The following is a 20,877-nucleotide window of genomic DNA, read 5'->3' as shown; positions in this document are numbered from 1 at the left end:
GACTGTTAGCATTACGTGATGATTTTACCGTTTTTTTTTTTAAACAGAATTCACGTTTTCTGTAAAAATAAAAAATCCTCTTTTTGTACTGATGAGCACAATAACGTTCATAAACTCGAGAACATGAAAGTTTCCAGGTAATTAATTTAACAAACGTTGATAATTAGCCGCTGCGCTTTGCGTCTTCACTCAAAACCATTGTGCTATTGTTGCCATGGTAGCGACAACAAAGTCATTGTTCGGTTCGAGGACAGGAGCCTTTGCAAACGGTCGTGTTTTGTGTTGCTCGTCCGTCTCGTGGATAAACATATTCAGTTTTCTCTTATTATAATCGTTTAAACGTGTGGGACAGATTTCACTCGTTCGAAGGAACACGACGTGAGCATCATGGTGAGTTTGGAGATATATTACCGGATTTACAATGTACGATACCTTCATGATCCGCGGGTGTGTGCTCGTCTTACCGTAATGTGAACCGACGGTGACGTTAATCCGGCTGTCCTGTTTGCTTGCACGAAACACGTGATTCTTTTAACCCTGCCCGACCAGATTCCCACAATAAAAAAATACGTCACTCTGTGAATGAGACCAATGGATCGCCATGTTTTACGTTCCGATTTGTTTCCACTTTACATTCTGTAAGTTTTTCATCATTGACATCCGACAGATGAGCCAATGATTTTGAGCGGCCCTTGATCGATACCTTGTCGAAGTTTCGAATTGATCATTTAAACAGGACCCTCTGACACGTTTGGACGAATTCAACCGACAACAAGGTCGTTCGAAATTGACGTGTTTTGTTGTGGTACAGTCTTCAGCTGTAGGTAAATTTTTGTTCGTCCGGTTCAAGCCCCAACATGCCTCAGATCTAACAGCTGTGGTACGGTTGGAGGTAAATCCAAGATGGCTGTACGCATGAAGAAGGTATCACGTGACCGTGGTTCGCCCATTCGCACATCCCCGTCCTCCACCTCCTCCTCCCCCACGTATTTTGTGTACGGACCGTTGAAAACCTCTTCATCAAACGATGAACGGAATAAAATGATCCCTTTGTGATATTTGCTGTTAATTGTAATAATTATGATTCCTCTCAGGGAGCTCGGTGTTCCAAGGTTTGGAGAAGTGAAACATCTGATTTAACACGACCGAAAGCTGCAGATGCTGATGATGTGGAAAACGAGGAATCATCGACGAGGTTTGTGGGGACACGTGGGGAAAAGGGAAGGCACGCCGAATGGGGAAAATGTGTGTCGGTACAAAACAAATAACGACGTAATAAATAGATAGAGAGGACATGCAATCCTTTTACTGGTCCTTTAAAAGTGTTTGGAATCCGTGATACTCACCACACCCACTCTCTATGTTACACATCTAATTGTAATGAGATGTATAGAACAACAAGGGAAATGTTGGAAATTGATAACTAAATGTTAATAAATCAATTAAATAATATATTCTTATTGATCTCCAAGTTTAGTACAAAGTGAGTCCTGAAATCTATTGATGGGACAATGATGGACAAATGGACAATTATTTTACACATCAACATAAATCTGATCAACTCAACGCGAACATGTCTTATAATTGTGTTTACATTGTGATTGGTGTGTGTGTGTGTGTGTGTGTGTGTGTGTGTGTGTGTGTGTGTGTGTGTGTGTGTGTGTGTGTGTACAAGATTTAAATATGTGGAAGGTGTGTGTATGTTTGTGTATTGAATGTTTGTGTGTGTGTGTGTGTGTGTGTGTGTGTGTGTGTGTGTGTGTGTGTGTACAAGATTTAAATATGTGGAAGGTGTGTGTGTGTGTGTGTATTGAATGTGTGTGTGCATGTAGTTTGTAGAACGTATGTGTATGTGTGATTTTGATGAACTCCAATGAGTTGAAAGCCATTAAAGATGTTCGTGGAAAGGCTTTGGATGGTTAAAATTGAAAAGGTTTCTTGTTCCGAGGGCTCAGGGTGGGGAGCGGACCCCATTTCCCTCTGTGTACGTATGTAATGTATGGAGTAGCACCTCTTCCTGTGGAATGGGTTCTTCGTTTCTTTGTATAATATATTTACAGCACCATACCTGGTCCCATGAACACCATTTTTCATGTTTCAGAATTTTGATCCCACGTGATTCTTGTCCAAATCGTTGTGACATCCATCATTATCATCGTGCAACATAAGATTGTGATTATTGTAACCTCGTCATCAAAACGGTCATGAATTGTCATTCCTTAAGGCCTGGTCACACCTTGATGTTTTAGCCAGCGATGGCAACGTATTAAAATGTATCTAAAACACTGGCTTACGTTGAACTTTTGATGTTTTTTTTTTAAAGATTCGGACGTATTCATAGCGACTTGGTCTTATGTATAACGCATTGGTAACGGACACAGAACGTTTCGTTGTGTTATAGATAACTTATACCAACAAATGCTGAACCTGTTGTCGGCCTACACAACCGATGCCCAACGATAGTCTAACTTAGGCATAGCGCGTTGCACGCATCGCCGACGATGTCGTGACGTAGCCTATTAAAAGGCTGACGCACAACGATTCGAATCATAACTGCCGTAGAAATGGAAGTGACAACATCGCGGTCACACCTTGGCGATCTTGCCAGCGTATGCCGACCTAAGAAAAATGTGTCTAAAACGTTGGGGCACGTCAAATACGGTATGAGTAAGTTTGGTATACGTGAGTAGAACGCTAAAGTATGCTATCATACGTCATAGTAAGTAGAGTACGTCAAGAAATTTTAAACATGTTCAAAATTTTACGACGTACTCGGCGTACGACACACGTTCCGCATGCGATGGGGATAAGTTTTACACACGATATGTGGACGCTTACACACGTCCACAAACGCTACTTATAAGCTACTCATAAGTCGAAACACGTCGCGGTAATGTCTTTCTTACGCGAAACTTATTTCTAACTTTTGTTTGACGTGCTTTGAACCAATTCTTTACGTAGTCCCAACACACATTGACGTATGTAGACGTATTCCAATGACGTCTTCCGGTCGACAAAAAAAAATAAATTAACGTGTTTCTAGCTTACAACTGCCATATAAAGACGTGTTCCCAGCGGTTTTAGGAATCGGTATATAAAAATGCTACTCATAAAAGGGGAACCCAACAGTGCTTTCGAGTCCTTTTTGAGTCGATGTCCATGTCAGCAGTAACAGTATCAGTATCAGTATCAGTATTAGTATTAGTAGTAGTTTGTTCATGTTGGCAGTAGTAGGTGAGTGTGAGGGGGAGGGTGTGGGTTATGATGGATCGTCCTTGCGTCCGCGTGTCCATCTTTGCAGGAGACATCTTTGCACCATTGTTCGAAGTTCTTCGTGGCTAATTTTTTATGGGGCTTTTTCAACAATGAGCTATTGCTTGTTTTTACGATTTAGGTCTATTCATAACGGGTTGGACAAATGCACAATGAACTAATAATGTGCATAGAGCGCTTTGATTACTTATAGATACGAAATACCAACGAATAATTATCGTGAAGCCGGCGTTCACAAACTATGCCCAACGATAGCCTAACTTATCCATATCGTGCGGCAGTTTGTCTTTGCTGGTGACGTGGGTTTTGCTATTCATAGGCTGCCACTCAACGATTTAAATGGCTGCATCTCCACTATTGAAAGTAGACGCTTGCGCTCAACAATTGGATTTTTTTTTACACTCAACGACTTTTAAACGGTACCACTTAGCTATTTTCATTGTTTACAATGAACGATTTAAATTGCTGTCACTCGCCTTTGTTTTTTGACGCTGGGGTTTGGAAATTTGAAGCATTTCTTCTGAACGTGTTAAAACGCTCAAACTCGACTATTTTAAATAGACGCTGCCGATGGACAATTGGAATCGTAGCCAAGCAAGACATCGAAGTGTGAACAGAGATGCCAACTTTTGGAAATCAGAATTAGGGAGGATTTGCAACCGACACCAAATAATGTGCGCGAAGCGCACATCTCGAGCGCGGAGCGCTCGACCCTTGCGGCGGGGTCCATGGCCCGCCTTAGGGCCCTGGAAGCTCTGGGGTTCTAGACGCTCTCTAGTGCCCTCTGAGCCCTATTTTGGAGCATTTAACATGTTAAGAATTCCCACTTTTTGAACAAAAAAGGGGAAAATTGTGCACTTTTTAATGTTACATGTATGTTAATATTAGTAAGTTAGGGGACAATCAAAGATTAACAAAAAGCACAAAAGAAGCAATATTTTTCTTACCTTACTGGCTGGTACTACTGCTGCTTGTTTTTTCCATGGCAGCTTTGCTGAGTGACAGCTGTGTGGCTCTTTTAGCCCTTCTGATTATGTCTTTGCTGTATTCTCTCTGGTAGCAAGGGGTGCTATGAGCTAGTTTTTCAATTAAGAGAGCTTCCAGGGTTTTGACACTCAAATTGGGACGAAATTCAGTATGATTCTTCCGTACAAGAGTGAGTGCCCGCTCACATGATGCGTTCGAATGAGGAATGACCAAGATTCCCTTCATCACTTTGCTCAAATTAGGATACTTCTTGGCACCAGTGCAGGGATCTGTGAGCTGTGAAATCCGATGCCACTGCTCATCCACTCTCACTGTCTCAGTAGCAATTGTAGCTATGGAGGCGTCTGCCTGGTAGTGAGCGAATTCACTCTCAAGACTGTCTATGTCACTATCACCGCCACTGAACAGACAGGGGAATTTCTTGATGAAAAACTCCACACAGTCAAACCCCACTTCTTGGTGTAGCTTAACATCCAGCACCTGAGCATGCTTGGCTAATTCATCATCTAGCGGCCAGGTTTTGAAGATGTAATTGCAGGCTTTCACATAATATGAGCGAACTGCACTGAAGAAACCTTGGATGTCTGACTCACTCAGAGTGAAGGTGGATTTCTTGAGACTCCTTTGTTCCCTTATATACAGTTTGGCATCGTTCCCAATCATGAGGTCCTCATCATTCTTCTGATGATTTCTGTCAGAGAAGGGTACATTTACCAGAGCAACCGATGACACCGATGGTTTCAAAAACCGTACGAAGATATCTTTCAGAAGACCATTCAATTCTCCGTGCAGGAGATGAATACAGGGTTCGTCTCTTTGGAGCAGAAGATTCCCCTTCTCAAAAAGCTTGTTAGCATATCGAAGGAAGAAACAATAGAGTTTTGTTTGTGGAGACAAGAACATCCTGTTGACACATTTTTCTCTAGATTCCTGCACAGTGTTTGAGGAAGATGCGCTTTTAGTTGTAGAACTCGTAGTACACTTAGCCGCAGGGCGATCACACTTGCGTTTACTGCCAGCAGAAGAGGTCAGACTCGTAGTACCAGATCCAATTTTACGTTTGAGGAGAGAGCTTGAGGTAGGTGCAGCCAAGGAAGAAGACCTCTGATTCGAAGGTTTTGCTGAGCTTCTATCAAGTGATTTGGCAAAAGCAGAACTTAACTTGGGTCCTTCTTTGCCTGTAGATGGGACTATCACAGTCTTTCTCGACTCTGAAGGGATCTGCTTTGTAGATGAACGTGATGAAGGGCCGGTGATGCTACCTGCTCTCAGCATTGGTTTTGGTGCTGTCCCTGCTGTCTTCTTCGCAGCAGATACTGCAGTGGTAGTGGTGAATGCTGCTCCACTAGTGCTTGATCCTGCAGTGCCAGTACTGGCAGTAGATACAGTGCCGTCCTTCTTGCTCGTTGTTAGAGTCTTGGCTACAGTTGGTTGCATTTTTCTTCGTACTTCTTCTTTGAAGAAGAGGCGAAGTGGCTCCCACTGTTCAATCAGCCTGTCTAGGCACTGACCAAGGGACAGCCACCTTGTTGCGACATGCTTCAGAATCTTGTGTGTCGGGACATCACAGAGTTCTTGCACTGCTTTCACTCCTTTGACGCGTTTACTACTTTTGTCCAAGTAGTAGTAAATATCGATGAGAAAGTCATCTAATTCAATGGGTAAGGCCTGAGCCGCCTTCTTGGCCGTATTGTGCATCATATGGCAAGGGCATCCCATGATGTAGCACTCTGGATTTTGTTTGTGGATATAAGCAGCGACTCCTTTGTGCTTGCCCACCATGACAGAGGCATTATCAGCACAAAAGGAAACACAATTTCCCCACAGAATTTTCCTGTCACTGAACTCATGATCAAGCAGTTTGAAAATGTTTTCTCCAGTGGAATCTTGTTTGCACACAGGCAAACTTAGCAAACCTTGCTTCACAATCCCAGCACTGTTGTCATAGTACGAAATCAGGACAGGATATAGCTGGGCCTCACCACTGTCATTGCTACCGTCTGTAGCTAGGCTAAATGGAGCTAGTCTAGCAATATCGGCAATAGATGAAGCAGTAACATTTGACAACTCACCAATTATTGCTGAAGTTTTTGTTCTTGCACATCCATACTTTGAAGCAACTTTTGAATCTGGAAACATCTTTTGAAATAGAGGTCCAGCATGATCTGAGACTGATATGGGCAAGTTATGTTCCACAATAAATCCACTAAAGAGAAGTTCCGCTCGGGTAACATCCTCTTCCTCGCTTGTCCCTTGTTTGGTGAAATAATTCAGAAGTGTACCGGTACTCGTGCTCGAAGATCTCTCCTTTGCAATGTCTGTGTGCCGTTTGCTTCCAACGTGCTTCCGAATATCATCGCGACCTCCGTGCTCAACTGAAATATCAACGCTGCATACTGTACAATATGCATGATGAATTCCTCTTTCAGACTTTCGAATACACGGGTATTGGAGACTGTATTCGGTCTTGTACTTCTGAGACCATTTCTTGGTCTTCGTAAGCTTCTTTTCTGCCATTTCGTAATCAACATCGAGGGCTTGAAGCATCGGTAACTTCAAAGTCGATGTTCCACAGCTGCAGCGCGACTCGTAGAACTCTAGCGGCTGTTAAACACCGCACGGTGGTCGCGACCGCCGGGCTGGTACGGGGCCCAGCTGCATGCAGTGAGCGTATCGCATGCATATACACTGTGCATACATACCACATGCACTGTATTGCATACATACCGCATGCACTAAATCTCAGTGCATGATCGCATAAGCGAGATCCAGACCCAATGTTTCGCTGCTTCTCATTTGAATTTGCAATTTTTTACGTACAATTTGGTAGCAGCGAACGTTATGGAGTTACCACATGCTATACGTAGCAGACGATGCTTTGCATTCAATTCTCATACTAGTACATTCTGATTAGTGAACAGTGCAAAAATATCAAAATTTCGGGAGGATAAGGATAGTGATCGTAAGGGCGGGAGTTTGGGTGAATTTTCGGAAGCCTCCCGATGAAATCGGGAGGGTTGGCATCTGTGTGTGAACATCCTCGTCATGCCGAAGAAAAGTTTGAAGAATGCTGCAAATAAGTGTCCTGGCCATGGCCATTGTACAACCAAAAAGTACAACGTTTAAAGCCAGCATACAATGACGTATGGCAGTGTTTTTCAGCGTGCTCTCAATGTTATCAAAACTTACCCATAACGTATTCAACGTGTGCCAGCGTTTTAGAAAAAAAATTCAAAAATCGGCATACGTTGGCTAAAACGTCAAGGTGTGACCGGGCCTTTAAATGCAGTTCCAATCCTATAAATGGGAGAATAATAAAAAAATGAACATGTGAAACTGATTCATGAATATGAACACACAACTGTCATAATGTGACTATGATGATTGCAGGCCGCGAGAAGTCTCAGATGGAGAGGAGAGTGGGGAGAATTTGATGAAAGATGGTCCACAGTTCACCGGCCTTGTGAACCTGGGGAACACCTGTTTCCTTAATAGCATCTTGCAGGTGAGACTTCACCCTTTACAGGTATCGGACTGTTTTTTTTTTTCATGGCAATGAGCAAGGAATCAATGAAAATGACCAAATTGTTATTTTTGTTTATTTTAGGTTCTGTTTCATTGCCCCTTTCTGGGTTCTGACCTCAGAGAGATTGCCGACCTCTCGAGGAAGAACAGAGATGTCATTCTGAATAGGGTACCCGTGCGTGACCAGGTATGTATTGGCCACCAATATGTGTTTTTCTCTTTCCTCCTTCCTCCTGACAACATATCGTTTTTCATAGTCCTGGAAATTAATCACAATTCATATTTCCATTGGACTATTCTTCATTGAAAGGATGGTCCTGTGTGAAGCCCTTGTTGGTTTTACCCTATTTGAAGGGTAAAGTTTCTCCATGATCTACATTTCATGTCTGTACCATTTACACTGTAATGAATGTTGTTCTTTGTTGTATATTTCTTTATATTTCAGGAAACTGCAGCACACCAGCTCGAGTTCATTCAGAGTCTCAGCAATGTCCTGCAAGACATGGCCAATCCACGTATCTTGGAAAGGTCTCCTGAAACAGATGAGACCCGCAGCAAAGACGACGCCAATCCACCGATCCCTCAAAGGGATCACATTGTCGTTTCCTCATTCAAGCAGGAAAAGCAAAATATGGAACAGGCTGCCCATCAGACATCCCATGAAGATGCTGTGAATGATAAAGTGTTTGCGAGGATGTACCAGCAAAAGGAGTTATTTCGATATTTCCACAATATCTCGCTCTCTATGGAAGAAAGAGAGAGTGAAGGAACCGATTGTTTGCACGACGGCCGGTGTTATTCGAAAACGACATTGGAGTCTCCGATCATATTACGTAAACTTATCGCTGCACTCAGGTGAGATGGGACACAATAGTGTGTCCATTGAAATTCAAGTCAGATATTTGACATGGTTGGTCGGATAGAGGACTTTGCTTCAAGCTAAATGCACGTAATTATCTCAGCTTTGGTGTCATAAAGTGTGGTTCAAAGTATGAAACCAATTTATCTGACTTATCCCTGTTTGACAACACTGGCGGCTGTTGCTTTTTGCACATTTGCAGGAACTTGGACCCAATGTACAAGGGAATGGGACAGCAGGACCCCCAGGAGGTACTCCAGTTTGTGTTTCACCAAGTAAAAGAGGTGTGCCACCTTATTCAAGCTGCTGATGTCATTGTAGCAGCTCAGAAGAAGCAACCTGAACCATTGCCTCAAAATTCACAAGAAGACGTTCATGTTGGATGTGATACGCTTGAGGAAGGCCCGACTAACAAGCGTACAAAAAGCCGGTTTAAGAAATGGACATCGAAGGTCGCTCGAAGATTCTGGAAGTTGTGCTGCTCGTCATCGCATAGTGCAACGAAGGAATGTGAGCCCAAAAAGGAGGAAATCGAAGGAGGAACTGGTAACTCCGAACCCCATAGAGAAGAAAAGAAAAATATGGAAGAATCAAATGATGACCAGACCTTCAGGAAAAACGGTGAGGAAACCAGGAAAACTGAAAAGAAGGGAAATACCGGATGTAACTGATGATAAATGAATACACGAAACGATGATGAAAACTGAGCCTCACTGATGGGCCTTATTTACATTAATCGTGATGTACCACAAGAAAAAAATTATGTACTTTTTTTATTTTGTTTTTTTTGTTCCTCTTGTGATATTGATTGTGATTTCTCCTTTTCATCACCGTCTGCAGGTCATAATATGTTTTTGGGACAAACGGAGACAACCACCAATTGCTTGAGATGTGGGAATGTCACATCAAGGAACGAAGACTTTTTCAACCTCGGACTTAGTTTTCATCCCGGTTAGTTATGTTTTTCTCCCTCAAAAACTTTGTGTTTTTTCTTGAAATCCTTCCTTTGCTGATGTTGATTTTCTCAATGGTTATCGAATTCGAAACTCTTCCTGATGTCATCATCTCTCATCTCCCTCTGAACTCTTGCAGATATGTGGAGAAATAACAAGACCGAACCAGTCCCACTTGAGTATTTGTTTAACGTTTGGGCTCGAATGGAACACCTTGATGGGGATAACATGTATATGTGTTCTTCATGCAAGTTGAAGGTCATGGCAAGTTCCTCCACCTCAATCTCCACGCTCCCTTCAATGTTAGGGTTACACCTCAAGCAATTCCAAATGGACAGGTAATCCAGCGATCGCTTCACTCACCATCAAACTCCCATCATATTCAGTCTGTTTGTGCTCATCCTTGGTTAATGATGAGATCAGAGAGGCTAATAAGTGATTAAATTAGGACATGGAGTACGTATATTGTATATCAGTTTCATTTTGTGTGTTCGCTGAAACCTTCGCATATCAACAAACAATTGTCAGTGACTTCCATTGGCCATTGATTGTTCTGATGGAAGGGATGTATGGGGACTCGGCAACATTATAGACTTGTGAGAGAGGTCTTTGATCGTGTATGTGCAGGCCGTCTTGTATCAAGCAATATACGTTACAACTTGTCACTCATGTCCCCTTTGCAAGGAACTTTAACACAGGAGGAGGACATTCAGCCCATCAAGCCTGCACAACGGTTACCGACCTGTGGTGATTGTCCGTTCTCTATCCTTTCTCCATGCTAAGCATCAAGCAAGGAAGCAGCACGTACCATTTTTATAGTCTTTGGTATGACTCGGCCAGGGTTTGAACCACCGAGTTCCCAGACACAGAGCGAGTGCCCGAATCGTTTTGACCCAGAATCTGGTTGACGTAAAGTCACATCTCTTACCGATTTTGACAAAATACCTGACTTGCATTTCAATGGTCACACCACCATGTTCCATCTCACCTGAGTGCACCAATAACTTTGGGTCATATGAGGGAACAATCTCAGGTCATTTTGGAATAACAGCACACCCATCATTTTGCAAACTTTCATGTCCTGCACATATTCCCTTTCATTCGGAGAGTCCGAGACATGGGCGGAATATTTCACAAATTCCAATTTCTGGTACAACCTTGCAGGCTCTTCATCATGCTCGATGACGCTCAGAATGAATAAGAATGGTGTTGAGAATGTCCTTGTTGTTGTTTGTTTTCCATCAAATACTCTGAGCTCATCAGACAAGAAGTGAAACGAGAAAGTCCCTGAGTGGAGAAACTCAAGATGCAAAACGAATGAAAGTAATCATGAAAACATTGATAATACGGACATGAAGAAACGTTGCTGCAGTGGTGACAATATCAGAGAATCGAGCACGGTTTTTAAAAAATCCATTGATATTTAAATATCTATTAATAATGGTGGTGTAAGTAAGCTTCGTATCACAAGATTGGCCTCTATTAAAATATACTTTCCAGGGTGTATTTCAATATATTCACAACATGGGAGAATGTGATTTGGTAAAATGTCATCCTTCATTTAATCCACCAATATCTGTGAGTTGTACCTGTTTGTCCAAACAATCCGCCTTTCATGTATTTATCCAGGCACGGAAAAGCATCCAAGTTGAAAGTCTCCACATCCATTCCCGAGCACCTCTCGCTCAGAAGATGGTGTTCCCCTGAGTGCATCACTGATGATGTAGACCCCCAGTACACACTCTTTGCTATCATTGAACATGCGGGTCATGGCCTCAACTGTGGACATTACACCACCTATATCAACACTGAGAAAACTACAGAGGCTTCCCATCGGGAAGAATGTCATGCATTTCACAGTCAGGACAAATGGGTCCATTTCAGTGATGAACATGTCACAGTCATGAAAGATGATGACATGCAGAAGATCCTTAGTTCATCAGGTGTGCATGATAAGACGCCATACCTGGTATTCTACAAGCGCACCAACTGATTCAAAGTGTTTTCCATGGGTCGATTGCCAATGGACAAGTTAATGGAGACAAGCCAAGAAGGTAACCTTTTTCTCTTTTGTTTTGTATACTTTACATGATCGAGGCTCATGGAAGAGTGAGAGCAAAAATGGAAGGGAACGAAATGGAAATGGGGAACATCAACAACAAAGTAAAAATGAGAGTGAGATCAAAGGGAGGAGGACACATGGGGGTGAATGAGCGGCACACAAGTTGAAACGCAGCAAGAAAAGGAAGGGGAAATGGGGGGGATGAAAGAGAAAAGGAACGAGAAGGGCACTCGGTAGATCCAGGCTGAACGGTTTGTGTTTTGTATTCCAATGATAGGCTGGCTCTGTCTCCGGACCTGCACCAAAATTGAATCTGCTTGTTCTTGTCACCGACCCGATCATCCACTTAGTTTTGTCATAATCCATCCACAAGTTTTTTGAGATATTGTGCTCCAAATAGTTTTGGTCCCATCTCTCAATGGGGAAGAAGCACTGACATTCTCGAATCCGGATCTTCACCAATATCGATTCAATTCGTCCGTGTCACACACCCAACCTGTCCACCAAGATTCGTCCGAATACATCCGTAACTTTTTAAGAGAGGGTGGGGGATGGGAATCACAATACCTGGAAAAAGCAAGTGCTGGGGAATGGGGTAACTTGGGATGGAAGAGATCATGAGTATAGATGGTGGATGATCTGAGCGAGAGGGGAATAGCTGTCTTGAAGCCATGGAGGGAAGAATGGGACTGAACACAACGTATCTTTCTGGACGACCTCTGTCATGACTTTCTGTTATATTTTTGTCCCTGTGTTGCTGCTTGTGTTTTTGTTCAGTTTTCATTGTGAAACCGTACCTTGTTGTTCTGTCTTGTCAAATTTCTCTCTCTGAGGGTTTGAACGATGGTGCACAGTTCATCGACCGAGTGAACCTGGGTAAGACCTCCTTCCTCAACAGTATCCTGCAGGTGAGACTCTTCCCTTTAAAGGTACCGGATGTTTTTTAATGGCCATGAACAAGGAATCGATCAGAATGACCAAGTTGATATTTTGTATTTCACGTTCTGTTTCGTTGCCCCTTTATAAGTACTGACCTGAGAGAGGTCATTGAATTCTTGAGGAAGAACAGATAAGTCATTCTGAACATAGTACCCTTGCACACCCAGGTATGTAGCCTGGTGTTAGCTTCATGGTTAAGGTGACTGGCTTAAGATCTTAAAGTCTTAAGTTTGAGCCTGTCAGCCATTGAATTAACATCAGGTAGAGTTCACTCAGCTTGTCATCGTTCTGAGATTGATGAAATGAGTACCAGTGTACTGGTGCAATCTCTTAAATATTTGTGCAATCTCTTCGCAGGATGACCGTGTCATTCCAAATACGACATTGGATTGGTGCCTCGTATTACGCAAACTTCTTTGCACTCAGGTGAGATGGCACATGACAGTGTGTCCATTGAAATTCAAGTCAGGTATTTGACATGATTGGTTGGAGAGAGGACTTTGCTTCAATCCAAATGCATGTAATTACCTTAGATGTCACAAAGTGTGGTTCATAGTATGAAACCAATTTATCTGACTTATCCCCTTTTGTCGATACTGACGGCTGTTGCATTGTGCACATTTGCAGAAAATTTTATCCGATGTACAAGGCAATGGTACAGCAAGACCCCCAGGACGTGCTCCAGCTTGAACTGTACCCAGGTGAAAGAGGTGCGCCACCTTGTTCAAGCTGCTGATTCTATCTTAGCAGTGGAGAAGTAACTTAAATCGATACCGAGAGATGGACAAGAAGATGTAAAAGGTGGGTGCGATATGCTTGAGGAAGGCCTGGCTAAAAAAAGCATATTAAAAGTCGGTTTAAGAATTGGAATTCAAATGTCGCTCGAGGATTCCGGAAGTTGTGCTGCTTCTCATCGCGTTATGCAACACAGGAATGCGAGTCCAAAAAGGAAGAGGTCGAAAGGGGAACTGATGACTAAAATCCCACAGACAAAATAAAAATACTGAAGGATCAAATGATGACCAAACCTGCGGAAAAACGGTGAGCCAACAAGGGAAACTGAAAAGAAGCGAAACAATGGATGATAAATACGATGTGTGTTCAAAACGTATCCAACTTTAATTTTTCGTGCGTAAACAAATGAAGCTCGGGAGGCGTGGTTTGGTGCACGTATGTGGGCGATCCTAATCCATATGCGTGAATATTTTCCCGCCTGCAGAAGCTCTCAGTCGCCGACAGACGACCGATGAGTGAGGAAGTGTAAGTGAGCGCCGTCGGATTTTCGTTTTTGACAAAATGACGGAAAAACTTGAACAACGCTACTCCATCAAATTTTGTGCAAAGCTTGGCGATTCCCAAGTGGAAACGATCCGCAAGATTCAACAGGCCTTCGGGAACGAAGCAATGGGCACCCCACAGATAAAAGAGTGGTACAACCGCTTCAAAGATGTTCGCACATCAGTGGAAAGTGAAGCACGTTCTGGTAGGCCCTCAACATCACGTTTTATGAGATCGTCATTGACCAAGTGAGGACCCTGCTGATGCAGGATCGTCGAATCACGATCAGCGAACTTGCAGACGAGGCGGCGTCAGCATTGGATCCGTTCATTCCATTGTGACAGGATTTGGGCTTCAGGAGAATCTCAGCGAAGTTCGTGCCAAAGCTGCAAACGATCGAGCATAAGCAACTCCGTTTGGAGATCGCACAGAACATGCTGGAGACTGTGAACAGTGATCCCAACTTCAACACAGTGATCACTGTTGATGAGACCACAGTGAGCCATCATTTTGTCAAAAACGAAAATCCGACGGCGCTCACTTACACTACCTCACTCATCGGCCGTCTGTCGGCGACTGACAGCTTCTGCAGGCGGGAAAATATTCACGCATATGAATTTGGATCGCCTACATCTGTGCACCAAACCACGCCTCCCTAACTTCATTTGTTTGCGCACGAAAAATTAAGGTTGGATACTTTTTGCACACCTCGTATATACCTGAAATGATTGTGAAAATTGTGCCTCACTGATAGGCCTTATTTACATTTATAGTGATGTACTACTCTCAAACAATATGCACTTTTGTCCTTTGTTTGTTCCTGTTGTGATATTGATTGCGATTTCTCATTTTCACCACCATATGTACGTCATCAAACTGAGACAAACCACCTGTTGCTTGAGATGTGGGTGTGATGCATCATGGAAAGAAGACCCTTTCAACATTGGACTTCGTTTTCATCCCGGTTGGTGATGTTTCTCTCACTGAAAACCTTTGTGTTGTTTCCAGAGATTGCTGTTTTGCTGATGTTGATTCATTTCTCAATGGTTTTCGAATGAGGAACTCTTCGTGATGACATCACCTCTCTTCTCCCTCTCAAGGATCGTCCACGGACAGTGAGAAATGGAATTCTTGACATAAACTTCAACTCCGCCACCGGAACTGGAAAAACATCAGCAGGGTTCAGTCCTGTCGAACTGGAAAAGATAACACGCAGCGAGACGCACCGAGGAATCGGGATGTCCTGAGGTATGATTATGTTCCCCAGATAATGTCAGTTACACCAGCGGCAGATTGGATTGAGAGATCTATCAAATTGCAGCAAACATGTAGTATGTTGGAGGTCCATATAATTTGGGATGGGGGAGAGGCACTGTGAGAAAGGACGGAGAAAGAGGGTCAGAGGTTGGGAGGAATGTCGAGGGGGAGGGAGGCAGGACTATGTAGAATGAGACGTGGGGAGTGGAGAGGGGGCGGTGCCCCTGGCAAGCAGGGAGGTAGTGATGCACCGTGGGGGTGGTGCCCCTGGAAAGCGGAGATGGTGGGTGAGGCAAGTGTTTTCAGTCATTCAGGGAGATAGAGAAGCAGATAATGGAAAGCAGACTGGGAGAAAGGTTTTTGGAAGCAAGTATGTGGAAATATTTTTCATTTGTAAATTGCGAGGGTGGGATGAACAAGAGGAAACAAAGTTTGTTTGTTTTTGTCGTTTGTAAATTTTACTTAACAGAAAGAAAAGGAAGGAATTAAAACAAGGGTAGTCCCACGTGTTAATACACTCCGTTTTACCAGTATTCATGCCGTGAACCAACATTAAGATCTCGCAGTGTCCGAACGTGCAATTAAGCCATTTGCAGTGTCAAACAAGCGCGCAGATCTGTGAACCTTTTGTCGTGTGTAGGTTTGTCGTGTTGATGAAACAAATATGAACACGAATGGTCATGCAGAAACAAACCTTGCAGATTAACAGTCAGCAATGGGTCTAGAGCGTGTGAGCCCCGCAGGAATGCTCATGCAGTATGGATCTCACCCCGTCTCGAGCTGAACCGCAAGAAGGCGCGAGGTGGAGGGGACGGACAACCTTGGTGCATGTTGTGTGTTCCAAAGCTCTGTACGCTGCGAGTGCTGGCATACGAATCGAATCTCGCGAGAACTAATCCGTAACAGTCCCCAAACTGTCTTCCTGAGGTGGTATTAAACATTTTATTTAATGAATGTCTATTTCTCTTCACGCTTTAGTTGTTGCAGTGTAATTTCTAACAAGACATTCATGTTAACAGATGTAGGATTATGACATCGTACAGTAATCTTCAGTTCCTTATCCAGCCCACAATCACTTCTAATTCTGATGTTCACCAAGATCAAATTCACATACACCACCTTTCTATCTGGTATTAAAACACCCTTCATGACATTTGTTTTGCACTTTAAAGAGATCGTATTATAACGTCAAGGCTCTGTCATTCAACACAAGCCACAAACCCAATTATTTTGTTTACATGTCAAAAAAGCAATGGCGTGTGAGGGATCTGACGTGACTGTACATCCTCTGATAAATCAGTGATGTGAACTTTTCCTCATTCAGAGTTTTCACAGTGTACGGTGACGACCAATCCTTATCGCTACTTTCCGTGCTTCATAGTTCACAATACACAACAGAGCATGTTATATTCCAGTGAAATCTACTGGACCCGCACATGTTCCATTTTAACACTCACTTAATGTAAATAACTCAAATAATACAACACTTGGTTTGACCTACAAATCAGATATAAATACAAATACACAAGAGTTCTATCCTTTCAACTAATGACAAAAACAAATAAAGTTCTTTCAACTTGTGCTTCAAAAAAAACAATAAATTTCACGCTGTAGCTATTCAGCTCAATTTATCCCTCCAGGTTGGAACACCCAAATTATGTCCGAACCATAAAACTTACCATTTCCAATCATATCGGATATATATCGGATTTACAAATCCGTAACACCACCACACAAGAACAATGCAACAGTTTCACAGCAAGCAAACTACCAAAGAGCATAATGAACAAACAAAAATCAAAAGAGGTAACTCGACAAACATTCGAAACACTTATTCATTCTCCCCCTTGGGGACTTGAACCTCTTAACGAGGGCATCCAACCCTCTCCCAGGGGGCTTCTAGCCCCCCTTCAAGGGCCTCCATCCCCTTTTCCAAAACTAGCAGGACCTCCAACTCTGTCCTGGAGGGATCCAACGAGTCGAATTTTTAAAGTGATTCTTCATCATTGAAAGATCGGGCCAAAAACGATATATAGCATGACATCTCAAAAACGTTGTGAATGGATGAGGACGAAACTTGGTGGATATGTTGGGTGTGTGACAAGGATGAATTGATTCAATTTTATTGAAGATCCGGATCTAATAATTTTTGGAGTGATTCTTCAACATTGAGAGATCGGGCCAAAAATGATATAGGACTGTATGGGATGATATCAACAAATGTATTGGGTACATTATGTTCTTGTGGATCAGGCATTACGTGGTTGAGGTATGCGCTCTTCCGAGTGCCCTACCAATTCCGCATTGTATTCGTAGACGGATAAATTATATAATTTAAAGAGGTTGTGTGAATGTCATGTTTATGCATGACAGGCATGATGGGCCACCAACATCATGACACAAGATTGGTCGTGTGGTACAAATAGATTTACGTAGATCTGTGGAAGCAATTAACGACGAAAATGACATCACATCAGAGAAGGTTTTTCAGTGATGAAATGGGAAAAAGTGATGACGTAATCTGAACGCAGCAGAAGTCACCTTTCAAATATGTTGGGGCGTAGTCAACGTACCTGTTTACGGAATCAACACGTTTTATGAAGACATCGTCCTGTATGTTCCAAGAAAAGATTGTTAGCCGTAATACAGGGAACATTTCCTCGTTTCCTTTCACAACATCGAATAATGAGCCGATCAAGATGAGGTCAGCATCGTTGTGTGTGTGTGTGTGTGTGTGTGTGTGTGTGTGTGTGTGTGTGTGTGTGTGTGTGTGTGTGTGTGTGTGTGTGTGTGTGTGTAGTGAATGTTTGTGTGTGTAGTGAATGTTTGTGTGTGTGTGCGTGTAGTTTGTAGAAGGTGTGTGTATGTGTGATTTTGATGAACTCCAATGAGTTGAAGGCCATTCAAGATGTTCGTGGGAAGGTTTTGGATGGTTAAAATTGAAAAGGTTTCTTGTGCCGAGGGCTCGGTGGGGAGCAGACCCCAATTCCCTCTGTGTACGAATGCAATGTATGGAGTAGCACCTCTTCCTGTGGGACGGGTTCTTCGTTTCTTTGTATAATATTGTTGCGGTCTTCGCGCCCGCCGGCGTGCGAACGGCCACGTAACTCGAATCGCGGCACGTCGCCCACCGGACGGACAATCCAGTCGTGACCCTCTCGGACTAACGCCGGGAACCAGTCACGGGTGGACCTTTCGGTCTCACCGCGATCGAGCCAATCAGCCCCCGCGTGGGATAGGGTTGCTCGCCAAATTCGAACTACCTAAGTACCCACGCGGAGGGTAGACCGGGCGATCGCACCTCGCCGCAGGTCGACTTCGGACACGGGCCACTTAAGCGACCCGTTCCGTACTATCAGAATAACCGAGCGGTGTTATCGTCGACCTCGACGGTTCGATTAATTATCGGGCGTATTCAGCCCACTACCAACCCTTTACGTGAAGCAAGATGGGGATTCAATGGAGGAAAAAGACGAAGCGAAGCGGGAGAACAGTTCAACAATAAAGCACATTTATTCGCGACGAACGGAAAGCACACAAATACAATTCCACCAAATGCACACAAAAAAAAGAAAACACAATTCCATTTACACAAAAAGCAAACATAAAAGTGAAAACACAGTGCAGAGCTAATACCGACTACCGAGCACACGGCAACACTTATACAATTCTACTTCACAGACGGCGCCGACAACACATACCCAAAACCAAGGAAAAGAAATACCTCAAGAATGAGGCGGGCCTGGGGCCGAGACCGGGTCGGGCCTACCCGTCTGGTGATGAGACGCGGAGCGGCGATGGCCCCGCAACCCGCGGGCCTCGTGGACAGTGCCTGGCAGGGGGTGGGAACGGGGCCCCCTTGGTCGCACTATCTCAGCGCGGGGGGAAACAGGAGGGGGTTGCTGATGCTCGGGGTATAGAGGATCTTTATTATCCCTGGTGTGCGTCTCCACCTCGGCCAGGTCGCGCTGCCGGCCTCCCTCGGGCGTGCAGCTCCTGGCACCGACGCGAGCACCCCCTCGTCCGACTCTCTTCAGCTTCTCCAGCCACTGCAGGCTTCGGGCTCCAGTCTTCCACACTCGTCCCCTCCGTTCCGACTCCTTCTCGTTCTCGACTCCTTCTCGTTCTCGTTCTCGTTTGCGACTCTCTTTTTGTTCTCGTTCCCGACTCTCTTCTGACTGACGAACACCGTCCTTTTATCCCCCCGTAACTTCGCCTTTGACCCCCTCCCTTTGACCTTTCACCTCGCTCCCCATTGGCCCGAGAAAAAGTGGGCGTGAAGGCTTTTTGATCCACAAATTTGCATATATCGATCGTTCTGGAGGCGGGGCCAAATCGCCCCTTGCTCACCGATTGGACGGCAAAAAGTGGGCGTGTGTCGTTTTTGATCCGTTTTTGAAGTACAAAATCCGTGATTTTGTACACGCTGTTCGACGCGCGTTCTGCATGAGTCCAACACCGGTACCCACAGCGGGGCAAGAACGGTGGCGATGCTACGGTTGTGAGGTGTGCGTGAAGGTCGTGGCGGTTGTGGTGAAGCGGTGGTTGTGGTCGGTGGTTGATGTTGTGGTTGTGATCATGGCGGTTGGTCCAAAATAAAGATAGTAAAAGAAAAACGGCTATCCTGAAGAGTCGCAGCACGTATAAATGACATGTATTCCCACTAGACAACGGGTTTGGGCCTAACTACACATGTACTTACCGAGATACCTCACCTAAGGGACCTGAATGGTGGTTTGCGAATCTGGTAACCACAACAATATATTCACAGCACCATACCTGGTCCCATGAACACCATTTTTCATGGTTCAGAATTTTGATCCCACGTGATTCTTGTCCAAATCGTTGAGACATCCATCATTATCATCGTGTAACACAAGATTGTGATGATTGTAACCTCGTCATGAATTGTCATTCCTTAAATGCAGTTCCAATCCTATAAATGGGAGAATAACAAAAAAATTAACACGTGAAACCGATTCATGAATATGAACACACATCTGTCAGAATGTGACGATGATGATTGCAGGCCGCGAGAAGTCTCAGATGGAGACGAGAGCGGGGAGAATTTGATGAAAGATGGTCCACAGTTCACCGGCCTTGTGAACCTGGGGAACACCTGTTTCCTTAATAGCATCTTGCAGGTGAGACTTCACCCTTTACAGGTATCGGACTGTTTTTTTTTTCATGGCAATGAGCAACGAATCAATGAAAATGACCAAATTGTTATTTTTGTTTCCTCCTGACAACATATCGTATTTTATCGACCTGGAAATTAATCACAATTCATATTTCCATTGGACTATTCTTCATTGAAAGGATGGTCCTGTGTGAAGCCCTTGTTGGTTTTACCCGATTTGAAGGGTGAAGTTTCTCCATGATCTACATTTCATGTCTGTAACATTTACACTGTAATAAATGTTGTTCTTTGTTGTATATTTCTTTATATTGCAGGAAACTGCAGCACACCAGCTCGAGTTCATTCAGAGTCTCAGTACGGTCCTGCAAGACATGGCCAATCCACATATCTTGGAACGGTCTCCTGAAACAGATGAGACCCGCAGCAAAGTCGATGCCAATCCACCGATCCCTCAAAGGGATCACATTGTCCTTTCCTCATTCAAGCAGGAAAATTAAAATATGGAACAGGCTGCCCATCAGACATCCCATGAAGATGCTGTGAATGATGAAGTGTTTGCCAGGATGTACCAGCAAAAGGAGTTATTTCGATATTTCCACAATAT

At 43.8% G+C, this 20,877-nt stretch overlaps 1 protein-coding gene across 2 annotated transcripts; it reads left to right on the top strand.

Moving 5' to 3' along the window:
- The first annotated feature begins 220 nt into the window (after positions 1–220).
- LOC147011399 (ubiquitin carboxyl-terminal hydrolase 1-like) lies at positions 221–20,777 on the top strand. Of its 2 annotated transcripts, none has more exons than XM_085857711.1 (16): positions 221–390; positions 1,095–1,195; positions 7,651–7,765; positions 7,868–7,972; positions 8,231–8,640; positions 8,847–9,265; positions 9,485–9,595; positions 9,737–9,935; positions 11,227–11,651; positions 12,493–12,567; positions 12,956–13,024; positions 13,226–13,399; positions 13,530–14,840; positions 14,977–15,124; positions 20,163–20,277; positions 20,588–20,777. In XM_085857711.1, exons 1-9 carry the CDS (start codon positions 388–390, stop codon positions 11,588–11,590), a joined length of 1,827 nt encoding a protein of 608 aa, XP_085713837.1. In that variant the 5' UTR covers positions 221–387; the 3' UTR covers positions 11,591–11,651; positions 12,493–12,567; positions 12,956–13,024; positions 13,226–13,399; positions 13,530–14,840; positions 14,977–15,124; positions 20,163–20,277; positions 20,588–20,777. The 2 variants fall into 2 exon arrangements, with proteins under 2 accessions (XP_085713837.1, XP_085713838.1); XM_085857712.1 differs by having other exon boundaries at positions 20,141–20,277.
- The last annotated feature ends 100 nt before the right edge of the window (positions 20,778–20,877 follow it).

Source organism: Eptatretus burgeri, chromosome 15 (assembly GCF_056783735.1).
Source record: "Eptatretus burgeri isolate ZD-2024b chromosome 15, Ebu_testis_v1, whole genome shotgun sequence".
Classification (NCBI taxonomy): domain Eukaryota; kingdom Metazoa; phylum Chordata; class Myxini; order Myxiniformes; family Myxinidae; genus Eptatretus; species Eptatretus burgeri.
This window is presented reverse-complemented; position numbering and strand designations above follow the sequence as displayed.